At 43.9% G+C, this 26,211-nt stretch overlaps 1 protein-coding gene across 10 annotated transcripts in view; it reads right to left on the reverse strand.

The window, feature by feature from the left end:
• Positions 1-26,211, reverse strand: part of TRABD (TraB domain containing) — a 54,327-nt gene that overhangs the window by 27,551 nt on the left and 565 nt on the right. For 5 of the 10 annotated variants that reach the window (XR_006275450.1, XR_006275448.1, XM_043495984.1 and 2 more), the window contains exons 2-4: positions 4,538-4,602; positions 1,825-1,903; positions 1,154-1,347 (exon numbers count right to left, since the gene is read on the reverse strand). Coding sequence is in view for 8 of the 10 variants with exons in the window: in XM_043495984.1 (XP_043351919.1) it covers positions 1,154-1,347; positions 1,825-1,903; positions 4,538-4,602 (338 nt within the window). In the remaining 2 variants the exon portion in view is untranslated. Of the gene's footprint in view, positions 1-1,153; positions 1,348-1,824; positions 1,904-4,537; positions 4,603-6,970; positions 7,047-7,328; positions 7,445-26,211 lie in introns of those variants that run through there. The other 5 variants (XM_043495995.1, XM_043496001.1, XM_038380950.2 and 2 more) reach the window with 5 other exon arrangements.

Consider the following 26,211-nt stretch of genomic DNA (forward strand, 5'->3'; position numbering starts at 1 on the left):
GGGACTGATTCTCGCACAGGTTTCCTCCTGGCTCAGCTTCCAGTGCCAAGCAGGGCGGTGCGGCCAATCTATATTGCAAAGTTTGCATGGGACATGGAACTCTGCTAACTCTTCAGACCTGTCCTGATTCAGTTATTTCTGCCCAAAGTTTGAGAAATAATCCCAGTTTTTACAGGCCTGTTCCACTTCCCACAGTTCTAGCACACAGAGCAATTAAAAGTTCCTTCCAGCTTCCATTCTCAGCATGATCCCAAATGACTATGCGATAACATATGATCATGTGTTAGCATCACAATGTTACAGTTTCCTGGAATGACTGTCATTAAAGTATCAATAGGTGAGAATGCAAGCCCTAAAGCCAGCTACCTGTACTATACCTGCATCTGGCCTAAAAATATACCATTAGGTGCTTTTATGTCAATTACTGATAACATTTGGGACTTGCTAGCAGTTCACTTTAATCAAATTATTGTTTAAATACTATGGCTTACAACTTCGTACTATAATCCCGTCGACCCAACAAGCTAACCTTAGGGAAGGAGTCTAGGAAAGCACAGGGCTGAGTCAAGAGACTTAGATTCTATTCTCAACTCGGCCACATACTTGTGATATGCCGATTAATTACCCTTCCACAGCAGTACTGAATCATTGACCCAGGTACTATAAAGTGTGCCATACTTTGGAGGAGATGTAAAGCCAAGGTCTCAACCATGTATGAATATAACAGCGCTCATGGCACTTTGCACAAGATTAGAGCTGTGACGTCTTTGCTCTCTACACAACTTTAAGAATATGAGGAAAAAACACAGACACAGTTGGGTTCCAAATAACTGATTTGAGGGACAGTATACAGAAATACAAGGCCTAGATACATAAATACACTGTTGCTCTGTTAGCATCTAGTGGCTTCTGCAATAGAAGACAGGGATGTCTATTAGAAGCTACTTAAAGGGATGCTACTCAATCCTATACACTACCATGCGTGTTAGTTGCAAAGTCATGGCTGAATCATGCAGTTATATTCTGCTACCCTAACCCCAAAATGCCCTGACACTATAGCAAAGTTCTAATTATTATGAAAACAAGTTAGTTTCTTGTTAACTTTCCAGGCATATAATAAAATGTTGCTGAATGGCTCCACCTGCATGCTTACCTTCACTACATCTCTTTTACTGCTGTCACTGAAGTGGGCAGTACCAACCACGAACACCTTAGACCCTTCCTCAGTGACTAGTTCGGTCACAGTGCTTGGTAGATTGGGCTTTTTCTGTCTCTTCTTCATCTTCATGTCCAGGAGAATTTTAAATGCATCTGCATCAGCTACAAATTTTATTAAAATATGCACGTCTATAAAAAAAGTTTATTTTGGCCATTGCAACACGATAACATTGCATCAGTGACATAATAACAAAATGTCCTCATGACCTAGTGCAACATCACTGTCGTTGTAGTGCCATGATACAGAATCCAATATGTACATACTTAAGTATTGCCTAGAGAGAAGGACCCTGCTTAAACACAAGCTGGATATAACTATGATCTCAACAACAGAACATATTTACTTTAGTTTTAAAATATGGGAGTAGATAAAACCCTAGACTAATATGTCCTTTTTTCATCATTGCTGTTTTCAGATTTGGCCTTTACAGCAGAGCTTTGGCACAAATGATGATGAAATTCCCCCACTTACATGTCTACCTTTTTTATACAGGGTCATTAGCTCCTTTTTAGACTAGTCACCACATTCTTGCTAGTAGTGCAAACATTTAGCTTTACATTCTACGGTTATGACATTTCTTTTTTCCTGATCAAACTAATACATACAAATATTTGGTGATGCGTCTGAAGTTTCCTTTTCGTCATCTTCCGGTGCATTGGAGGAGGACATTGGATCTGCAGCAGCCTGCATGAAATAAGAATTCAAAGGACAATGGGAGTTGTAATGAAATGGTTTATACTCCTCTCTCCTTGTTAGTCGGGTTAGTTTGAATCCACGTATAATATGTAAACAACTAAATTAGTTAAACAGTGACAGAGCGCAAAATCTGATTTTTCAATGGCTCTTTTGTAAGCTGGAAATTTATGATACAGAAAAATACATTCAAAAGACATTCAAAAATCTCTTTTGAAAGAGATAGTATTTATAACTAATACAGAGCTCTCACAATCTGATGAAACATTCTAATCGAGCAGATTACTCTTTTTAAAATATTATAGAGAAGAATCGTGTGTGTTTTAGAATCATCTGTGCACAGATGATTCTAAAAGCATTGCTACTTATGAAAAACATATTTCACAGCTTTTTAACTTGCGTACCACTGGAAGTCTGAGAAGAGTGCAAAATCAGATATCACAAACTATCTATATTCTTTCAAAAGGGTCTGTTATGTATTATGCCATTTTAAGTTATATGTAAGAGAGAGAGAGAGAGAGAGAGACTACAAAATAAGGCCTGATCCTGCAAACACTTATGCACAAGCTACTTCCCACACATGAATAGTTCAAGTAAATGCACACATGCAACTCTTTGAAGGATTGAGGTCTATCCGACTTGATATCCAAGTATTTACCTGAAAATTTTACAACTTGAGATATCTGAAGCAGCTCTTTCACTAGCAAAATCCCTTCAATTCCTAGTTAACATACAAGCTTTAACATCACACAACTACAGACAACGCAGACTTGGAGCACTCCCTGTAATTCAGCCTGCAGTATTTTGGGACAGACCAAATCTCCAAGCAAGTCAGAGAAATATAAGTAATGCCAAAAGATACTACAAACAAAGTAAAGCCCAACTGCGAGCTATGTTTAGGCAAGGACATTATTTCAAATTATTTCTGGTAATTGTTGGGAGGATCTGGAATTCTTCATCAACACATTCACAAGCCAGTGACTGGATGTGGATCAATAATTATTCAGAGGTCCTTTCAAATGAAGCACTGGTAATGAATCACACCTACCAATATTTACTTGATAACCAACGTCATTTCCAAAGAATGTACATTTCCTATTTTTATACCTTCAAGTTTGTTAGTTTCTTCCTACAAAAGATGAAACAATGCCTCATAGGAGGAAACTTCTCACTACATCTACCTTATTTTTTCATACCACAATATTTCTGCTTTCAGAAATTCTAGCACAGTTTACATTTATCATGTTTGCCATCCAAGGTAAAAACAATTATAAACTTGGGTACTTAAAGTTAAATATCCAAACCCATATTTAAAAATGTGAACACAGACAACTTAGGTGCTTCAGTACAAATATAGCTGCACTCTTTATGCATCCAAGTTTGAAAGTTTGGACCAAGATGAACAACCCAACAAACACATACCACAGTAAATTATGTATTTGGTGACTGCAAGTTCATCTTATATGGCAGTTTCAACAGCATCTACCCCATCACAGATCCCATTTAATTCATATTTTTACCTAGAGGTGCCTTTTGGGGGGCACTTTAATTGAAAGTAAGGACAGAAAAAGCATATCTGATGATTGAAAGCTTTATACTACTTTTAGCAAGGAAGTTTTACTTCTCAAATCCTTGGGGCGTGTCATTAGTCTAGTCAGTAATTCTCAGTTGTTAAATACTAGGGGTGAAATCCCGCTCCTAGTGAAGTCAATGGGATTTTTGCCATTGACTGTGATGCAGCAAGGCTCTCAACCCCAGCCAGTAGCAATCAAACTCCCAACCAGTTTCTGACTTCAGCTCTGGAGTACCCCATCTAAATAATTCAAGGCAGTGCACAACATACCTGTTCTGCAGTAAAAGAATATTTATAGACAGGATACGATCATCAATATAATCAAGTACCCACTCAGCCTCTGAGTACCCATTCTCTGAGCCTTCCAGAGTAAGCAACTCTATTCAAACATTCATAATATTTCATATTATATTTTTCAAATATGTAGCATAAAAAAAACCTCTTAAATTCTGCCATTTGTAATGGCTGTATCAATATAATGAGGGTGGTGGGGGTAAATGCTATTTGCCAGATGAAACAGTGTCTTAATTTTATGATTATTACACACACACACACACACACACACACACACACGTCTTCCATAGCAAAGTATTTGCAGGAACATGGGAAAGGGAAACAGAAGGAATTCAAGGGTGGAAAAAGGCATCTAGGTCACAATTCAGCAAGGTACTTAAGGTGCCTACAATGGGACTGCTCACATGCTTGAAGTTACTCCTACAATTTTACCATGAGCCCTTGACGTCAGGTAATTAGGTAAGAATCCCAGCTTTTACTTAAAAATAAAAGAAGGGTACATTTCTACCCCTCCCAGTTGCAGAGAAAAGCCTGAAAATAAACCTTAGGGGTCCCAAATCTGGACATCAAACAACCACCACCCACAGTTCAAATTTTTTTTTTTTTTTTAAAATCCCATGATTTTTAAGCCAATCCCATGATTTTTGAATGCTTGGCGCTGGTAATAGCGGGCATGTGCTTAAGTACCTTGCTGATTCTGGGCCTTGTCAAGTGCCTTCTATCATCACTACTGGGGAAGAGGTTATTCCAAAACTTACCTCGGGCAGTTGCTCCTCCTGCATTACTGAAGTGTAGTTTAATTTCACCAATCTGAAAAGGCCTGTTTTAAAAAAAAGGGTGGGTGGGGGAAAATAAAAGATTAAGGGCTGTAACTAGCAAAGGTTGGAGCATTTATGAAAAACTAAAGAAAAATACTGAAAAGTATATGCATTTCCATCCCCCACATTCTCCAGATAAACAGAAAAGATAATAGAAGCAACCTAGAGACATATAATACAAACTTGTTTATGGAAAACATTTTAGACACAGCAAAAATATCTGGATCAACAGGAGTTGGAAATAATGGGGATTTGGAGTTTGCTAGCCCAGCTACCCAGTGTTCTGCATTGTACAGGATTATATCAATTTCTGCAGATCAGCTACACACAAATGGAAATACAAAGGAGGGTGTGGGGGAAGAAGAGAGAGTTCTTGGTAACAGGAAAAGCATTGTACAACTGTATGTGGTTCTCTACCTTTTTCCTGACATGACCCATATCACAACAGAAAAGAGTTTCATGCACCCTCTCCTTTATTTTGGGGACTCCTCAGCCAGCTGGCTAAAGAACAGGAAGGTGCTCACAAACCCCACACCCTGGACCCATTTGGTGGACTCACATGCCCCAGGCTGAGAACCCAGGCATTAATTTTGGCCTCCCATAACAAACATTTATATTGGTGTCATGCATCTCACAAAACATTATGAACCGAGGGGCCTGACTCTCCGTAGCACTAAGCCCCTTTACACACCTCTCTTTCTGGATAAAGAGGCCTTAGTGGAACTTAAAAATCAGGCTGTTTAGAGGCTATGGTGACCAGATGCCCTGATTGTATAGGGGCAGTCCCTATATTTGGGCTTTTTCTTATATAGGTGCCTATTCCCCCCCCCCTCATTTTTCACACTTGCTATCTGGTCACCCTATTAGAGGCTGCTGAGATAAGTTTGCCTAGTTCATCCCACTCTTGTTTTCAAGCTGCATTCTTCCACGCTGCAGCATATACCTGGAATACCTTCTTTCTCCCTGGACCCAATCATGCAAGGTTGATAAAAAGGGATTTCAGTTATAGTCTAGAGCAGGGGCTCCCAAACTGGGGTACGCGTACCCCTGGGCGTATGTGCAATGTCTCTGGAGAGTGTGTGGGAGAAAATATGTAACGGTCACTTATTTATTATTTTCTTTATTGCATTTTCATAATAGGCTACTCAGACAAAACTTTAAAACTCTGTGGGAATTTGTTATACAACATATGGTATTTACTTCAAGATGTACCAACAAGAACAGATACACACAGACACTGATGTACAGAGCCCTCACCTCCAATCACTGTACAGCATGGGTTCAGTTGCCCAGCAACTGTCCAGTCTAACTGAGCTCAGAACTTGGGGGGAGAGGGGGAGGGAGGAGGAGGAAAGAGGGGTTTTGGTTGTATATGTCACATAATTACTATATCTGTATGTAACAGTGAAATATGGACAGATGGCTAAAGACAGCGTTAAGAACACCACACAAAATATCAGTGATGAGAGGGGTAGGGGTACGCAGGCAGCTGGTAGATCTGGAATGCAGTGTGCAATAAGAAGAGTTGCGAACCTCTAGTCCAGGGCATGCAGCAGATTGTAAGAACTACTGAACTAAATGACTATTCCTTCCTTATGCAAACTTCTTCCACAGATTGTTAAACCACCAAAATAAATGTTAATACAATAAAGAAATAATGAGCATGCAGGGACTTGGAATCAGAGTCTCCTGTAACCTGGTTCATGGAGATAATATTGTTCAGACACACACACTTAGAATGCAAGCTTTTTGGATCAGGGACCAGGTTTTACTTCATGCTCTGTACAGCAAGTAGCGCATTGACGACATCTAATAAAATCAGGCATGACTTCGCCTTCCATCAAGTCAGTCTACCTGAACAGATCATGGAAGACGCTCACCCAAGATTATCTTATTTTTTGCACACTAGGATGCATGAGACACAGAGACTGTACATACTCCTTCACCTCTCTTGCAGTACATTAAAAGGATAGCATTTAAGTCTTTTGTTTCAGGCTAGATTTCTAGTTTTCATTCAAATGGATTTTTATTGCTTTCTGGCTGCCACTTAAAGTTGGATATTAGAAGAAAAAATATCCAACTGGGCAGCAAGAAGCATCAGCGTGTAGCTCACACAGCTGCCCATATGTATAGACCAGCCTTGATTCACATGATAGGGTTGTCTACTGCTACTGGTCACCCAGAAAGCTGGAGGGGGCCACGGGGAGAACAACTGCAGTTCAGGCAACAAGACAATTCCAAATGAGACTAAAAACCTGACTCTTTGTAGGCAGAATTCCCCATGAAGTCAGAGGGATGCTATGCAGAGAGCAACTACAGATCAGGCTTTGAGCCTGTGGGGCAAACTACATTAACAAAACAAAAATTACTTACACAAAGACTCCAAGAGATTAAGTTCCTGATGATTTGTCCGTACGCAGACAAGAGTTGTAAGTATGCAACATAATTGCTAACATTCTTTCAAGCAGAATTATTTTTCTTACAATGTGCAGTTAAGAACAAAACCCCCACAACTCCACCTGCTTTTTCTTTTTTAAAAAAACATATGCAAAACTTAAGGTAAAGGGATGGGTGTAGCTGAAGTGCTATTTTAACTTACACCTGTCTTTTATGCCTCAGTAGCATTGTACATAAACATAATGAAAGGGAGTTCCTGCTCCAAATAGCTTGCATGCTAAACAGACAATGCAGACAAGCATAACTCCAAATTATCTGTGCCGCAGTTACTGACCTATTCCTTTGTACTAGGTCAACTTGGCACTGGATTTTCTCATTTATGTACAAATACCCAGAGTTTTTCCAGCATCCGCATACATCTGAGCTCTAGAGGCAAACTGAAAGGTTTGGTAAATTTGCACACATGCCTTTTACCTACAGTTGGGAGTTAGAGAGTAAATTACAAGCTCCAGTTAAAAAGCAAAACTCTTATACATAGGCTTGGAAGGATTAGGTTTTTATCAGTAAGTATCACTGTACACACAAAAAACAATGAAAACCTATTTCCATCAATAATAATTGAAATTTATGGATAGGCAAAGTAAGAAAAATGCTGCTTGAGAACTAGACTTTGATTTAAAGATATTTACTCTGTATATTTTGACATGTGATGTTGACAATTTGTGTTGTAGCAATTACAAAGCTTTAGTTTTTTGAATCTCAATATCAATGGTCATTCACTGTCAGACTCCCTCCCATTGTCTGACACACACCCACACCCATAATTTTGCACAACAGTGAAAATTTAAATTTATAAAAATTGAAAAAAATGCTTAAAAATAAACACTGAGATTACCTGTTGAAATTATTAATAATAAAATAAAATTGAGTTCTGCCAAGCCTCGTTATACAGAAGCATCAAGTGATTCTAAATCACGTAGATAAAATTTAAAATGACCATCTCCAATTCTCATCAAATTGTGGATGCCACTATGCACGATTAACAGAAAAATCTTCTCTGAACTTTACCTAGTTAATTCTAGCCTCAACAGCATCCTTGGTCTGTCCTGTCTATTTGGAATGTAAGCTCTTTGGGGCAAGCACTGTCTCTCACTGTGTGTATCATGCCCATCAAAATGGGGCACCAATCTCATCTGGAGTCCTCTAGGCAGTACTGCAATACAAATGATATGCGGCACAGTAAAGTTGAGGTTGACCAACACTTTCCATTTTAAGATCCTGTTTTCAATCGCTTATAAAGCTTTGCCAAAGTTAATTGTTTGGGCTGAAATTTACCATGCCGGCTGTCCACAATTTTTTTTTGGGAAGGGGGTGGGAGGGAGGAAGATTTCAGACAATGGTTCAACCATTTCCAAAAACAAGACCAGAGAAAAATATATTGTTTTTCCATGTTAAAAAATTCTTACAACGATACTGTTAAGAATCTTTAGCACTCCCATGCTTGGGAGCATGGACTTGAAATTTGGCAAGGGTGTTGCCATAGTACTAGGATGCGCTTTTTGCGATCTTACTGAAAATCTGTTCAAATTTTTCCACGTTCAGAGCCTCTGGGAAAAAAAAAATCATCTCAGTTTGCACATGCTCATTAGAGACTTGAGAGTTTGGCCTGAAGTTCTACAAAGATTCCATCTGTCCTGAAAAGTATATGCTCTGTCCCCACACAGCTCCTATGGTCTGACCACATTTCACATGCACCATCCCAGTGACTCAGAGAACTCCACCCCAAGGTTGCAGGAACTGAGCAGGACTTTCCTTGCAACTGCTCTTTTCACCGGCCAGCGACTGCTGCAGCACCAAGCAGAAGAACTGAGAGTAGGGAGACTCTCTCTCCAGTGCTCACAATACTCCTGTGATGAGTCCCCCCTCCCCTTCGGGATGCTGCCTGGAACTGGGGTACCATTGAGCCCACCTGACCCACCAGCCTGTATTGCTGCTATATGCTGTATTACTGAGGCAAGCTAGTCAAGCCTTCCCCCAGGTTTCAGACTGCACTTTATCAGCACACATACAGGTAGGGACACACCCAGCTGCAGCTGTACATAGATGCAGACATCAGCTCTGCATGGGAAGGCTCAGCTAAGGAACTGCCTAGTACTCAAGTGCACATCCCCTCTGGGGTGTAAACCCAAAATTATACTGTCTTGAACTGCATAGAGAACTGCATTGAGTACAGCATAAGCTCATGAAATTCACCCCCTCCCTCAGTGTGGAGGAGAATATACACAGCTTTCTGCCCCAAGTTATGATTTCCACACACTGGTTTTAGACAAAACAAAAACAAGTTTATTAACTACAAAGGACAGATTTTAAGTGATAATAAGGGATAGCAAACAGATCAAAGCAGATTTTCTAGCAAATAAAACAAACATGCAATCTAAACTTAATATACTAAAGAAACTGATTATAAGTAGCAAATTTTCACCCTAAATGTTGTTTTAGGCAGATTGCAAGATTCTTGAAGACAAGCTGCATTTGCTTGCAGCTTAAAACTCCAGATATTTCTTTCACAGGACAGACAACACACTCGCCTGCGGGTCAGCCCTTACCCGCAGTCCAGTCTCTGTTATCAGGTGTTTCCAGTAGTCCTCTTTCTTGGGCGAGGAGTCAATGAAGAACGAACCACAATGATGTCACTCCCCTGCCTTAAATAGTTTTTGCATATGGCGGGAATCCTGTGTCTCCCATTTTGATTCCCATCCCTGGTATTATCATGGAGTCCAGTACCAGATGACTTGGTCAAATGTCACTGCAGCCATAACTCAGAGGCTGTTTGCAGCATCCCCAGGAAGGCTTCCTTGGGAGATTAGCATCTTCTAAAACCTATTGTTTTCCCTAATGGCCCTTCACAGCCAGCTATCTAGACTGACTGCAGTCTGCCTAGTGGGCATTCTCCAGGTGTAAACACGTTTGTAATAGACAATATTCCTAACTTCAGATACAAAAATGATACATGAATACAAATAGGACAATCATATTCAGTAATTCATAACCGTTCCAATGATATCTCACATGCCTTATCTTGCATAAAATAAATCATAGTTATGCCATAATCATATCATAATATCTCTATGAAGAATACATGGGTGTAGTGCCACAACTCTCATTACTGGAGCCCAGGCAGCAAGGGGAAGAATGAGGGAATTGCTTGAGTGGCAAGGAGCTGGGCTTGGGAAAGGGCAACTAGGGAGACTGGGACACAGGGAAAGAGGCAGGTGGGGAGAGGGAAGGCGGGGGTTTGAGACTGGGATGAGGAGTCAAAAAGAACTGGGAAGGGGAAGTAGGTCAAGGAGCCAAGAGGGGCACGTGAGGGAGGTGAGACTGGTAAAAACTGGAGGGGCCAAGGGCAGAAGGGTCTGTAACCACTAGAGAACACTCTCCTCCATAGCCTGGAATGGAACACAACATTCCTTAGTCCAGGGGTTCTCAAACTTTTGTCCTGGTGACCTCTTTCACACAGCAAGCCTCTGAATGCGACCCCCCCCCACACTTATAAATTAAAAACACTTTTTAAATATAATTAGCACCATTACAAATGCTGGAAGCAAAGCGGGATTTGGGGTGGAGGCTGAAGCTCACAACCTCCCATATAATAACCTTGTGACCTCCTGAGGGGCCCTGAGCCCAAGTTTGAGAACCCCTGCCCTAGTCTCAACACTCCTATGCTGTCAGCAAATAGCTTTGAACCCCTCTGGCAAAGTGCATACCTCATCTCCCTCTCTCTGCTGGTTGGCCTACGCAGAAGATAACCTACCAGTGCTATAAATTACTCATTTAGCCCAAGTGGCAGAGGTTTGTGCTCTGGATCTAAAGGTTCCAACTCTGCTGGTGACCCATGTGGGAGTCAATATGGTTCCACATAAGGATATTTGGTTTCTCCACTTCCTGGACACTACGGTGCTAATAAGCGATGGTCACATAAACACCACCCTATATCGGAAACCTACTGACCGCTATTCCTACCTACATGCCTCTAGCTTTCATCCAGATCATACCACTCGATCCATTGTCTACAGCCAAGCGCTACGATATAACCGCATTTGCTCCAACCCCTCAGACAGAGACAAACACCTACAAGATCTCTATCATGCATTCCTACAACTACAATACCCACCTGCTGAAGTGAAGAAACAGATTGACAGAGCCAGAAGAGTACCCAGAAGTCACCTACTACAGGACAGGCCCAACAAAGAAAACAACAGAACGCCACTAGCCATCACCTTCAGCCCCCAACTAAAACCTCTCCAACGCATCATCAAGGATCTACAACCTATCCTGAAGGACGAGCCATCACTCTCACAGATCTTGGGAGACAGACCAGTCCTTGCTTACAGACAGCCCCCCAATCTGAAGCAAATACTCACCAGCAACCACACACCACACAACAGAACCACTAACCCAGGAACCTATCCTTGCAACAAAGCCCGTTGTCAACTCTGTGCACAGATCTATTCAGGGGATACTATCATAGGGCCTAATCACATCAGCCACACTATCAGAGGCTCGTTCACCTGCGCATCTACCAATGTGATATATGCCATCATGTGCCAGCAATGCCCCTCTGCCATGTACATTGGTCAAACTGGACAGTCTCTACGTAAAAGAATGAATGGATACAAATCAGACCTCAAGAATTATAACATTCAAAAACCAGTTGGAGAACACTTCAATCTCTCTGGTCACTCGATCACAGACCTAAGAGTGGCTATCCTTCAACAAAAAAGCTTCAAAAACAGACTCCAACGAGAGACTGCTGAATTGGAATTAATTTGCAAACTGGATACAATTAACTTAGGCTTGAATAGAGACTGGGAATGGATGAGTGATTACACAAAGTAAAACTATTTCCCCATGAAGAAAAGGAGTACTTGTGGCACCTTAGAGACTAACAAATTTATTAGAGCATAAGCTTTCGTGAGCTACAGCTCACTTCATCGGAATGCATCCGATGAAGTGAGCTGTAGCTCACGAAAGCTTATGCTCTAATAAATTTGTTAGTCTCTAAGGTGCCACAAGTACTCCTTTTCTTTTTGCGAATACAGACTAACACGGCTGCTACTCTGAAACCTATTTCCCCATGGTATTTCTCCCTCCCACCCCACCCCCCACTGTTCCTCTGATATTCTTGTTAACTGCTGGAATTAGCCTACCTTGTTTGTCACCATGAAAGGTTTTCCTCCTTTCCTCCCCCTGCTGCTGGTGATGGCTTATCTTAAGTGATCACTCTCCTTACAGTGTGTATGATAAACCCATTGTTTCATGTTCTCTGTGTGTGTGTATATAAATCTCTCCTCTGTTTTTTCCACCAAATGCATCCGATGAAGTGAGCTGTAGCTCACGAAAGCTTATGCTCTAATAAATGTGTTAGTCTCTAAAGTGCCACAAGTACTCCTTTTCTTTTTGCGAATACAGACTAACACGGCTGCTACTCTGAAACCTTGGTTTCTTCAGTTTGCTTTTTAAACCCGCTCCCCACGCACCCACACACAAAATGAGATAGCAAAACCCAGCCCTCAGAAATTAGGACATGCCAGCATGAAGGTTGTCTGTGCAACCTTAATTCAGCTCACTCGTTCATAGAATCATAGGGTTAGAAGGGACCCAGGGGTCAGCTAGTCCAGTGGTTTTCAAACTTTTTTTCCTGGGGACGCAGTTGAAGAAAACCGTTGATGCCCACAACCCAAAGGAGCTGGGGATGAGGGGTTTGGGAGGGGCTCAGGGCTGGGGCAGAGGGTTGTGGTGCGGGGATGAGGGCTGCGGGGTGGGGCCAGGAATGAGGGGTTCAGGGTGTAGGAGGGGGCTCTGGGCTGGAGCAAAGTGTCAGGGCACCGGGTGTAAGCTCTGGGATGGGGCCAGGGATGAGGGGTTTGATGTGCAGGGGGGCTCAGGGCTGGGACAAAGGGTGCAGGCTCTGGGGTGAGGCCAGGGATGAGGGGTTTGGGCTGCAGGACAGTGCTCTGGATTGGGGGGGGCTCAGGGCTGGGGATGAGGGGTTTGGGGTGCAGGAAGGGGTTCTGGGTTTGGGGGAGCTCAGGGCTGGGATTTAGGGCCCGGGCTTACCTCCGGTGGCTCCTGGTCAGCGGCGCAGCCGGGGTGTAGAGGCAGGCTTCCAGCCTGTCCTGGTACCACAGACTGCGCTGCACCCCAGAAGCGGCCAGCAGCAGGTCTGGCTCCTAGGCAGAGGCATGCAAGCAGCTCCGCGCGGCTCTCGCCTGAACGCGCCGCTCCCCCTCCGCGCAGCTCCCATTACCACTTCCGCAGTGCAGCGCGGTATCAGAACAGGTAGGCACTAGTCTGCCTTAGTTGGGCAGTACTGCCAACGGGACTTTTAACATCTCAGTCAGCGGTGCTGACCAGAGCCACCAGAGTCCCTGGGTGCCGAGCAAGGTGACCCAGTGCCTTACATGCCATGACCCAAACTTTGAAAAACACTGATCTAGTCTAACCCTCATCCATGATGCAGGATTTGTTGTGTCTAAACCATTGAAGACAGATGGCAATCCAGCCTCCTTTTGAAAACCTCCAGCGAAGCAGCTTCATAACCTCCCGAGGCATCTGTTCCATTATCCTACTGTTCTTACAGTTAGGAAGTTTTGCCCGAGATTTAATCTAAATCCACTTTGCTATCATTTCAACCCACTGCCTCTTCTCCTGCCCTCTGTGGCAAAAGAGAACAATTCTCCTCCATCTTTTTATGGCAGGCTTTCAAGTATCTGAAGACTTATTATATTCCCCCTTAATCGCCTCTTTTCCAAACTAAACATACCCAGTTCCTTCAGCCTTTGCTCATATGGCTTTATTCCATCCCTTTGATCACCTGTGTCACTTGCCTCTGGATCCTTTCCAGTTACTCTGCATCCTTTTTATACATTGGTGACCAAAACTAGACACAGTATTCCAGCTGGGGCCTAAACAGCGCCGAGTAGAGCGATATCATCACCTCCGATGACTTGCATGCTATGCCTCTGTTAATGCATTTGCCTTTTTTGCAACAGCATCACATTGCTGACTCATGTTGAAGTTGTGATCCACACAACTCCCAGATCCTTCTCAGCAGTGCTGCTGCCAAGCCAGTTTTCCCCCATTCATGTAATTAATGATCATCATACTGCACAAGATCCCAAACTGTTTTTTTTTCTCCACAGCACCCCTGTGTAAACTTAATGGGCCAATTCACCAGCTAGTGCATCATAAAACATTCTCAGCTGCCTGATTTCAGTCCTTTTAATTCAGGGCTCAAATTTTATTCCTCCAAAATAAGACAGCTTAACTTAAGTTCTAGTTATAAACCTGTCCTGGGATCTCCTGAAGGAGCCCAACTACTCCAGGCAGGTCTGACTTCTGCTTCAGCTTTCCTCCAACAAACTGGTTTCCAACCTTCCTGGTCTGCTCCCTGCAGGACTGTACTCCCAGGCCATCTATCTGGCAGTTAAGGAGGGCCTCTCTACTCCCTTTGTATATCTAGCCTGTGCGCTGAACTCAAGCTGTCCTTTATATCCCAGCAGCCTGGCTCTGAGACACAGTCTTAAGTCCTGTGATCACAGGATTTATTTCCTTCAGCTGGGAAGGTGGGCTGACCTGACACAGGATGCATCCGAGTGCTGACACCCTTACCACATCAGCTTACCCTATGACAATTGCCTTGTACAGCTGCAGTACCGAGAATGGAACATGCTCTGGGGATGAGTTGGGGTTGTATAGTGAAGGAGGCTGTTGTCTGTAGGACTCCTGCCTCATTTGTTGAAAAGTCAGAAGGTTTGCAGTAAATAAGCCCAGGGACTGCAGGAACTGAAAGGATGGTCTCATGGTAAAGTCAGTTAGATGCTACCCTGGAGAACTGGATTCTATCCATGCTTCTGCCACAGAGTTTCCAGTGTGATGCTGGGCAAGCCATTTAACCAAGCTTTTCCCAGGTGGCCACTAATTGTGCATTCCTCATTTTCTGGATTTCCATCTTGATACCCCTGGGGTCTGATTTACAGAAGTGCTGAGTGCTCACATCTGCAACTGAAGTCAATGGGAGCTGGGCACATAACAAATAAAGTGCTATAAAACGTAATATGTTCTTTGAAAACTCAGGCCCATAGCATCTCAAATTAGGTACCCAAAATTAGCAGACACTTCTGACATTAATGCTTCTGTGCCTCAGTTCCCCATGTGTAAAATGGGAATAATACCACTGTAGCTCCCCAGGTGTCGTGAAGAGAAATCCATTATTGTTTTGTTTCAGAGTAGCATTATTGTTTTGTGAAGCACTCAGATGCTACAGGGATGAATGCCATACAAAAGCGCACATGAGGAAATGAGTAATTCTCTTATCAGAGCAGGGTTTGAATAGTGTGTGGTAAATAAGACTGGGGCCACAGTTTGAGCAATGAGGAAAAAACAAAAGATTGAATAGCTGCTTGTTCAGTGAGCATCTATCCTGTGCACTGAATAAGGCATAGGCCTCTAGAAAAATAATAATAGTATATGATCATGTAATTAAAGCCTGTATCAGAATGTACATGCACAAGGAGGCTGAATTAAGGTTACACAGGCAACCTTAATTCAGCCTTTTCCTAACTTCTCAGTGCTTGACTTTTCAATTTTAACATTCTTATAGTGTAGTTTCTTTTTGTATGCAATACAGTAACATACAACCACATAATACTAGGGAATCTCAAAAAATTACCCAACTCCTGTTCACGGGTCTCAGCACTGCAACAAAAGACGACTCATATTTCCAAGTTATGCAAAGCCTTCCACAAGGTCAAGGACCCCAGAGTCAGTGCAACCCATAGCAGGAGTGAGACTGGGACATTTCCTGAAATTCAGCAGTTTTGCCTAGCGAAGAGAGCATTGGATTAGGACTCAGGAGACCTGGGTTCTTTTCCTGGCTCTGCCACTGGCGGATCACGGGCATCTCCTGAGCACTCTGCAAGCATTTGGCTTCGGACCCAAGTTTGTGAGTTTTCTCCGGGTGCTGTACGCCTCCGCAGAGTGTTTGGTCAGGCTCAACCGGACCCTGACCGAACCGGTCAGCTTCGGGCGAGGAGTACGGCAGGGGTGCCCCCTCTCGGGCCAGCTGTACGCTCTGGCGATCGAGCCCTTCCTCTGTCTCCTCCGAAGGAGGTTGACAGGGTTGGTGCTGCGGGAGCCGGAGCTGCGGCTGGTCCTGTCAGCGTATGCTGATGACATGCTCGTTGTGGTCCAGGACCCGGGCGACTTGGCGCGGATGGAGGCTTGCCAGGCCATCTATTCGGCAGCCTCCTCCGCGCAGATCAAATGGGTCAAGAGGTCTGGCTTGGTGGTAGGGGACTGGCGGCAGGCGAGCTCCCTCCCACCCGCGCTTCAGGCCATCCGGTGGAGCACGGGTCCACTGCTCTATCTCAGCGTTTACCTTTCTGCCACGCATCCCTCTCTGCTGGAGAACTGGCAGAATTTAGAGGGCGGGGTGATAGAGCGGCTCCGGAAATGGACAGGACTACTCCGGTGCCTCTCCCTTCGAGGGAGAGCGCTAGCGCTTAATCAACTAGTCCTGTCCATGCTCTGGTACCGGCTCAACACCCTGGTCCCGGCCCCGGATTTCCTTGCCAACCTCCGGACATCGATTCTGGAGTTCTTTGGTCAGGACTGCACTGGGTCCCTGCAGGGGTTCTCCATCTACCTCTGGAGGAGGGAGGGCAGGGCCTAAAATGTCTGCTCACTCAGGTCCATGTCTTCTGCCTCCAGACCCTGCAGAGGCTCCTTTATGGTGCAGGTAGTCCGGCGTGGCGCATACTAGCGCACGCCTTCCTGCGCCACTTCCGAGGGCTCCGATATGACCGGCAGCTCCTTTATCTCCATCCGAGAGGTCTTCCGCGAGACCTCTCCGGGCTGCCGGTCTTCTACCAGGACCTCCTCCGGACCTGGAAACTCTTTTCAACGACCAGGTCCGTGGCGGCCATCAAGGGGGCAGATCTCCTCGTGGAGCCCCTGCTACACAACCCCTAGCTTCATGTGCAGGTGGCGGAGTCCCGCTCGGTGCACCAGAGGTTGGTCCTGGCAGAGGTCACAAGAATCGGAGACCTCCTGGACTATGACCGGGGAGACTGGCTGGATCCCCTGACGCTCGCTCAGCGCATGGGGCTTTCCAGACCTTGTACTCCCCGGCGCATACTTCAGGAGGTGAAGGCCGCTCTGCCGCCCGCTGCTCGGGTTCATCTCGACCGGGTTCTGCACGAGGGCACGCCCCGCCCACCCGCTACCCCAGGCCCGCCAGACCTTTTAATTGGACCCCTGCCCTGTGGGCCCAACCGACCCCTTCACTAGAAGCCGGCTGCACGAGATGCAGCCGGTCTGCTTTCAAACCGCGCCAAGAAAACATCTCTACACGCTCATCCTCCACACCCTTTACGCCCTCACCCTCGTGTCCTGCCCCGATACAAAATGGCGGGACCTCCTACCATCTTTGGAGCGGGAGGAGCCCCGGTGGGCCAGCCTATATTCCACCTTAGTCCCAAGGCCCGCCGGGGATGTCAGTTGGCGGCTCCTTCACGGAGCCGTGAGCACGGGCGTGTACTTAGCGCAGTTCACTTCAATCCCAGACACCTGCCCCTTTTGTGGCGTGAGGGATACCCTGGCACATGTATACTTGGAGTGTGCCAGGCTGCAGCCCCTATTCCGACTCCTCACCAATATTTTATTACGTTTTTGGTTGCACTTCTCCCCTCACCTTCTCATTTATGCACTCCCTATCCGTGGCCCCACAAAGTCATGGGATCTCCTGGTCAACCTCCTCCTGGCCCTAGCTAAAATGGCCATCTATAAAACCAGAGTGAGGAGGTTGGCCGATGGAGTCTCCTGTGACTGTGGGGCCTATTTCCGATCCTTGGTCCGTTCACATATCCGGGCACAGTTCCTCTGGGCGGCGTCCTCCGACTCCCTTGACGCCTTTGTGGAGCAGTGGGCGCTGTCCGGGGTTCTCTGCTCGGTGTTCCCTTCGTTTGACCCTTTGACCGCACTCCTGTCCCTGTTATTTCATTAGTTGTCCCCTGGAATTTTCTGGGTATCTAGGTCCTGTGGATCCCCCTTTTAGGCTGGGGGGATCCTTTAGCAGTGGACAGGCTTCGCCCGCCCACTTCCCGGATCCCAATAAGACTGGCCTGCTGGGTAACCTCAGCCAATTCACTTTACCTCCCTGTGCCTCAGCTGCACAATCTATAAAATGGGGAAACTGATGAAAGTTCCCTCATGAAAAGCATTGCATAAAATCTAAGTGGTGATATTATTATTATCATCCTCCTGCTGCAAGACAGCTTGGGCAGGCAGCCATCTTCACTTACACTGACATTTCCTGGATTGGGGAGAAGAGGCTGCAATATCCTTCCCTAAAAGATTTTTTTGGGGGGGCGGGGGGAGGTTGGCTACCCAGATTTACTTGAAGATCTTTGAAGGAAGGAACATGCTTTTCCAGTAATTCCTATCCTGCACAAAATGAAATGAATAAATGATATAGTGAAAAAGCAGATTTCCCCAAAGTAAAGGCTGGCACTGTATCACACCAGGCCTTGTATTCTCCTAACAGCCTCGCCAACGATGGGTATTCCAAGGTCAGTTCAGGAAGGCATCCAGCATGTTTAGTCAATGTATGATGTGTAACACCACCTCTACCTTGGACACTGCAGGTACATTGATGGTGGGGAAAAGGAATCAGCGAGAGTAGGAGTGTCAGAATGCTTGCTGTCTCTTTGGGTGGACTCTATTAGTAAACTATTGGTTGCAGATTACGGTTTTTTTTCCTAGCATATGGTGTCTTGGTTCACCACACTGTTTCAGTTCTTGTTGTATAATTAGATACCTGAAATTGTCCCTGAACTCTTACTCTCCCCACTGCAAACAGAGGATAAACACACAGTCATCAGAAACATGAATGCAGAGTTCAGACAAGATTTTAAACTGAAAGACACTAAAAACAAGTTACCGTTAAAGAGTCATTCCTCACCTCCCCTGTTGTTACTATCACTTTGTAGGAACATATTTCAAGCATAGCATAAGAAGAAAGGACTTTCAGGCAGATCAGTAAAAATAGCGCGCGCGCACACACACACACACACACACACACACACACACACACACACACACCCCCTTACACTAAGATTGAATTTGGCCTTATATCTTTGTCTGAATGCACCTGAATATTAAAGAACTTGTTCCATTCAGACAATGAATTGGAGTCAATCAACAAAATGCTTTTTAAAAATTCTCTCACTTTCTATTAATGATATGATGTGGTCAACTACTTTTTTGAAATCAGGTTTTTTTAAGCCAATACAGTATTTATTCTTCATTATTATCTCTGCAGAAACTTGAAAAATAGCATTCGTTTCCCCCAACATTTTATCATCATCATCATCTTCATTAGGGAAATACAGTATATTTTTCTCTGTTTCTAGAACTGCTTTGTGTTTATTACAGTCTATGCACAAGCATCATTGGTATAACTGGTCAGAAACAGCAGGAAGAAACTTGCTACAACTTGTTTTAATTTTTCATTGAAACAAACTTTCAACAACTTTTTATAAAACATAGATTCATAGATACTAAGGTCAGAAGGGACCATTCTGATCATCTAGTCCGACCTCCTGCACAGCACAGGCCACAGAATCTCACCCACCCACTCCTACAAAAAACCTCACCTATGTCTGAGCTATTGAAGTCCTTAAATCATGGTTTAAAGACTTCAAGGAGCAGAGAAGCCTCCCTCAAGTCACCCATGCCACATGCTAGAGAGGAAGGCGAAAAACCTCCAGGGCCTCTCCAATCTGCCTTGGAGGAAAATTCCTTCCTGACCCCAAATATGGCGATCAGCTAAACCCTGAGCATATGGGCAAGATTCACCAGCCAGATACCCAGGAAAGAATTAAAACATGTCCAATTGTCTGCAATGTCTATTTAAGGTACTCATATGGCCCACCATTACTATAGTATCTGCGCATCTCACAAACTTTAATGTATTTATCTTCATAAACCCTGAGGTAGGGAAGCAAGATTAATTGCTTTTTACAGATGGAAAACTGAGGCACTAAGAGCCAAAGGGCCAGATTTTTAAATGTATTTAGGCACCTAATGGGATTTTCAAAAGCACCTAGGTGCCAACTTCTATTGAAATTTCCAATCCCTTTTATTTTTGTAGAGCAAATTTGGTACCAACAACCCTTCAGTCTGAAGTCCTCTTTACCCACAAACAGGGATAGCACACGTCTTTGTTAGCTGTGCATATTTCCTCATGCTGATGTGCCAATATGCCTCAGCCCTGCTCTTTTGGGATCAGTGCTAGGGAGGAGCGAATGCAAGAACGATCATACTGGGTCAGACCAATGGTCCATCTAGCCCATTATCCTGTGTTCGGACAGAGCCAGGTGTTTTAGGGAAAAGACGATCCACCTTGATGCACATTCAGTCCCAGGCCTCTCTGCCAAGGATGCCAATTAGTGCAAACTGCAATATGAACGTTCATCCTATGGACACTAGGCTGAGACCACTAAAGTACTTCTCTTAGATCACAGAACAGCCACAAAATGTAACAATGGTCATTAATGACCAGGGCTGGATTCAAACCAGCAACCACATGTAAAAAGGCTCTGTACTCCATTAGCAAACCCTGAGCCATCTCGCCCCATGATACTTCAATATTCTTCGACAGAACACAATTTATGTTTGTTTTCAATGAAAAAGCGTAATTAAAATCTCACTCACGTCTACATACATTAAAATCTACTGCATTCCTTTTGTATACTAAAACTGTAATTTTATCAGAGATAGCTTTTTGAGTTTGTCAGGTACAGCCAGCTTATTGTGAATCCATGTTGCTTATGTAATATGCTGGATAAGTATGTCCCATCCCACTCTAACAAGTAGTCCACAGAGGATAAGATCCTACTACTACTCCTCACTAACCAAATAACTCTTTTTGCATAAGTGGTAGGCACAAACCTGTGTTTTGGAGCTGAAGATACAGAGTTTTGTCATGACTCATTATACTTATGACTCATCTATTGCTCCCTTTTGTGTATCTATGATTCCCTTCCCCAACCTAATATTTTACCCAGTATGAAAGTTTAGCCAACCAATTGGTATGTTCCTATGTCTCTTTTTACTTTTATCACAAAACAACAGAACTGCACGAAGGAGTTAAGGCTGATACAATTTAAATGCTTATAAATAAAATCTTACAATATTTACAGACAACTCATCTTCCATTTCCAAGTAGTATCTCTTTTCTATTTACATACTACAAATATCCAACATGAGGCATCAGATGAAATCTGGTGCCCAATGATGCAACAGACACAAATTTAGGAATTGGAACTGTTTCAAAACCATCACCAAGGTGACCTATTCTATGTCTTACACATTTCCCCAGCACCACCCACACCTCTGAGACTTAACAGGAGCAACTAGCTCTGACCACAGTTGGTTGCAGATCATGGTTCTGCCTTCTTGTGTGTCAGGGAATACTTGTATCAACGTATTTCAGCAGCTGAGTTTAAACTGACTCTGGAAAATCCACACCCGCTGAGAAAAGACAGGTTGCCAGATTTTGAAAGAGGTGATAAAGAGGCAGAAGTAGTACAGTCCACGTCTGGTCATCTGTTGAAGAATCACATTAGCTCAAGAACTAAGTGCCTGTCTAAAGTCCATGGTAAAGATATGACTTCACCAAGAAGAACCCGTTTTAACTGGAGCTAATATTCTAGACTTCTCACAATCTAGATTCAGGCTATGACATGGGACCGAAACTGCTTTAGTGGCACTGATGGATGATTGCCTGCTGTCGATGGATAGAGGATAGGCATTTATTCTCATCCTTTTGAATCACTCTTCGGCATTCGACACCGCTGACCATGAGATTCTGCAGTCTCACCTGAAAGACGTCGCAGGGGTCCAGAGTATTGTGCCAAGATAGTTTGAGTCCTTCCCGGAGAGATGCATTCAATGAATAGTGATGGGAAATTGCACCTCTACCACTAGACCCTCACTACATTGCACACACACTTCTCCCTCTGGAGAAAGGATGACAGAACAAGCCCCATGTGATAGATATTAGTCACATACCGTAATGCACTACTGGAAAGAGCTCAGTTAATAAGGTGATAAGCATTGTATAAGAACCTATGGCTTCCTCAGAGCTCTATATGCTAAGTGCTAGTAACCTCTGGCCTGTGGACATTTTGTGGGACTAGAAATTAATTATTCGTTTGTTATAAAATATGAAATATGTAGCTGATGAGTGGAACTGGAGAAAGTGTGTCAGGGTCTAGGAGGAACTTAGTTGAGTTTGGTACCAAGGACGCAGAAATGCATGTGGATTCCACTCTCCAGGCTGCTAGTTCACAAATTCTGTAGCCCCAGCAGAGCTATGACTTCTTTATGCCTTCAGCTTTCCTTGAAAATAATTCTGCCATGAAGTATGTGTGTAGTATTTTATATTCATAGAATCATAGATTAGGGTTGGAAGAGACCTCAGGATGTCATCTCTAGTCCATCCCCTGCTCAAAGCAGGACCAACCCCAAATAAATCAACCCAGCCAGGTCAAGCCGGGCTTTAAAAACCTCTAAGGATGGAGATTCCATCACCTCCCTAGATAACCCATTCCAGTGCTTCACCACCCTCTTAGTGAACATTCTCCTAATATCCAACTTGGACCTCCAAAACTGCAACTTGAGACCATTGCTCCTTGTTCTATCTTCTGCCACCATTGAGAATAGCCGAACTCCATCCTCTTTGGAACCCCCATTCAGGTAGTTGAAGGCTGCTATCAAATCCCTGCCCTCACTCTTCTCTTCTGCATACTAAATAAGCCCAGTTCCCTCAGCCTCTCCTCATAAGGCGTGTGCCCCATCCCCCTAATCATTTTGGTTGCCCTCCGCTGGACTCTCTCCAATCTGTCTACATCCTTTCTGTAATGGGGGGGCCCCCAAAACTGAACGCAATACTCCAAGTGTGGCCTCACCAGTGTCGAATAAAGGAGAATAATTACTTTCCTCGATCTGTTGGCAACCCTCCTACTAATGCAGCCCAATATTCCATTAGCCTTCTTGGAAACAAGGGCACACTGTTGACTCATATCCAGCTTCTCGTCCCCTGTAATCCCCAAGTCCTTTTCTGCAGAACTGCCGCTTAGCCAGTCGGTCCCCAGCCTGTAGCGGTGCCTGAGATTCTTCCGCCTAAGTGCAGCACTCTGCACTTGTCCTTGCTGAACCTCATCAGATTTCTTTTAGCCCAATCCTCCAATTTGTCTAGGTCACTCTGGACCCTATCCCTACCCTCCAGCATATCTACTTGCTCCCCCCAGCTTCCTGTTTAACTTATAGTTAGAGGTAGACCCGACCAGAACACTAGATCTCAACACCCTCCAGAATTTTGGATCTGTCCACTCAACATACTCAATAAAAGATCTCTTTCCTACAAGTCTGCCCACCTGCTTCAATATTATTGCTCAAGAAAGAACAATCACATTTGATGCATAAGGCAGTCTACATCTCAGTATTTATAAACAAAAATTGTAACCAAAAACCCACCCTCCAAAACACATTTTATTCCTATTCCAGGTGGTTTCCCTCCACACTCACCTCCCTTTCCCAAAAACAAGAAAGGCCTTAGGTCTGTGCCTGACTTATAATTTTTCAGCATGTAGCAGTAAGAATACACACACACCCCCATCCAAAAAAATCCATTTAACGCTGTCATCACTGAATTAAACAAGACGTGAGTATACAGTTAGAACACTGAGATATTACAGTTAGATGCCAATGTTACAGGCATGACACACACCAAAACAACAACAAAAAAAACCCAATCACAACCCAGAACTTAGAAAAATCAAATTGCTGAAATGTGACAGAGTCTGCTTAATTCACAAACAGAAAAAGGACAGGATAATGAATTCTATAACCATATCTCTACATTATTTTTTAAACCAAGAAACCCATACAACCCACTACAGTCAAGCAATTTAAATATCTAGAGATAATGTTATGTAAATGTATTTTTTCCTGTGTGTAAGCTTAATGTTTGCTGAAAATGGAGGACTGAAAGTCCTTGAAGCAAATTTCCGTGCGTGTGTGTGTGTGCGTACAGTACCATGCATGCACAAGTACAGAGTCACTGCAAAAAGTTTAATCTCTTGGGCAATTTTCCTCCAGAAGCGAGAGTTAGCAGTTGTCAAGTTATTTTCTACTTTAATAAATACAAAATGAAAGTCTCTCACATAGGTAAATCCTTACTAAAAACACACCCAAAAGTCAAACACTTTTCCTGGAAACTGGTTAAAAATCAATACTCCAATCCTGCAAACAGCAAGCAACACATGGGAATAGTCCCTAATATAAAGTACACTGGAACTACTCATCTGAGTAAAGTTAAGCATGTTGGGAATTCAGAAGATGCTCATACTGGCAGGTTTGAGGCCAAAAATTTGCTACCAAGGTCTGTGAAAGACGACTACTTTTAGAGCTTAATTCAAGCTCTTTATTTCACAGGAGTTTACTGTAAATTATGGCACAACACTAGCAGCTGACAAGAAAACAGGAGTACAAGATAAAAATGGGGGGGAGGGAGTGGTAGTGGTTGTTTTTTTTAAGATTGAAGTAAAACAAAAAACAAACAAACAATCACAAAAGTGTCTAAAGCTCTTAGCACTTTCTGTTTTCAAATCACCACACAACCACCAAGATCCTGATCCTGCCATACCGCCTGTTAATAAAGGCTCATGCACCAGGATACAGACCTATTGAAACCAACGGGAATTTGTACAAGAATTTGTGCTCCTGCAAATGGTTGCACTGTCTTAAAGATGGATTTTTTTACTTTAAATTGGGTTTATATCCACTCTTGTTCTACAAATTATGCTGAGGAAGTTCTATGGCCATTGGCCTGTGTTGTATAGGCAATCAGACTAGAGGACAACAGTGGTCCCTTCTGGCCTTGGAAACTAGGAAGCTATGATGTACGAAGAAAGCTTTTTTAAGTGCTTCGTGCTGCTTTAGCCCTGAATGCAGCTCAGGGGACAGGTGGTGGGAAAAATGGCTTCCCCCCCCCCCCTCCTTTATATATCACCTTTAATGTTTTAAGTCCTGCTGTCTCTGAGCTGAACATCATTATCTCCGTTTCACAAAAGGGGGAACTGAAGCAACTTGCATAAGGCCATCTAGCAAGGCAGTGGCATATCCTGGGTTAGAGTTCCTACCTCCCAACCATGTCCTCAGTCCACAAGAACATGCCTACTTCATTTACATTGCTTTGTTGACAGAAAATCTGACAGCCATTCTATCCGGTTATTCACACGCATCAATAATTGTACCTTTATCACATTGTACATCCTCACACAGAACTTAAGGCTTGCAGTTTATTTAAGCCTAATATTGATTTTCATTTATTTTCTCCACTATACAGTGAGGTGTAGGGGAGCCCTGAAAGTTGTTTAAAAGTTATTCAGCAACAGATATAACAATTTGCAACGTTTGGTTTAAGTTGATGCACTTTTGCCCCTTCATGACTGCCTCTGATTTTCTTTTGAAGTTTGTTAAAAAGATAACTCTTCCCAAAGCTCCAGAACTTTGCCGACTATGAAACGAATGCCAAACAATTCTGCTTGTGAAGAGATTTCTCCCACGGAAAGAGCTGTTCATGCACGTGCACAGTACCTTGCATAAAACTTGCTAGGAATTGTAGGTTTAAAAGTGCCCTGTTCCTAATTGTCTGACTGTCATGAGCAACGTGAGCCACCCCCAACACCTGGGAAAGGAATGAAGCAGTTGCAGGGCAGAGCAGGAGGTGATTAGAAGAAGCTTTTACTTCATACAAGTACTTTGTGACACATACTTTAAATAGCACGGCAGGGTCAGTTTCTGACTGGTCACAAGGTCCCTGGAAAGACTACAGGAGTCCCAGGCTATGAATTTTCTCAGCCCTCCACCCCCATATGCTACCAACTTCCTGATCAAACAAAAGCTCGGCAACTATGACATTTTCTGAACTCTCCCCTCACACGCACGCCCTTCGCCCAAAGAAGAAACCCACTTCAGGGTGGAGAATCCCTAAGAGAGGCGATATTTTCGAGTGAAACACGTTAAGCAGAGGTGGGCGGGGGCGGCGCGGCTGGGGGGGAAGGAGGGGGGAGACTTGGGAAGCAAAG

This window comes from Dermochelys coriacea, chromosome 1, assembly GCF_009764565.3.
Source record: "Dermochelys coriacea isolate rDerCor1 chromosome 1, rDerCor1.pri.v4, whole genome shotgun sequence".
NCBI lineage: Eukaryota > Metazoa > Chordata > Testudines > Dermochelyidae > Dermochelys > Dermochelys coriacea.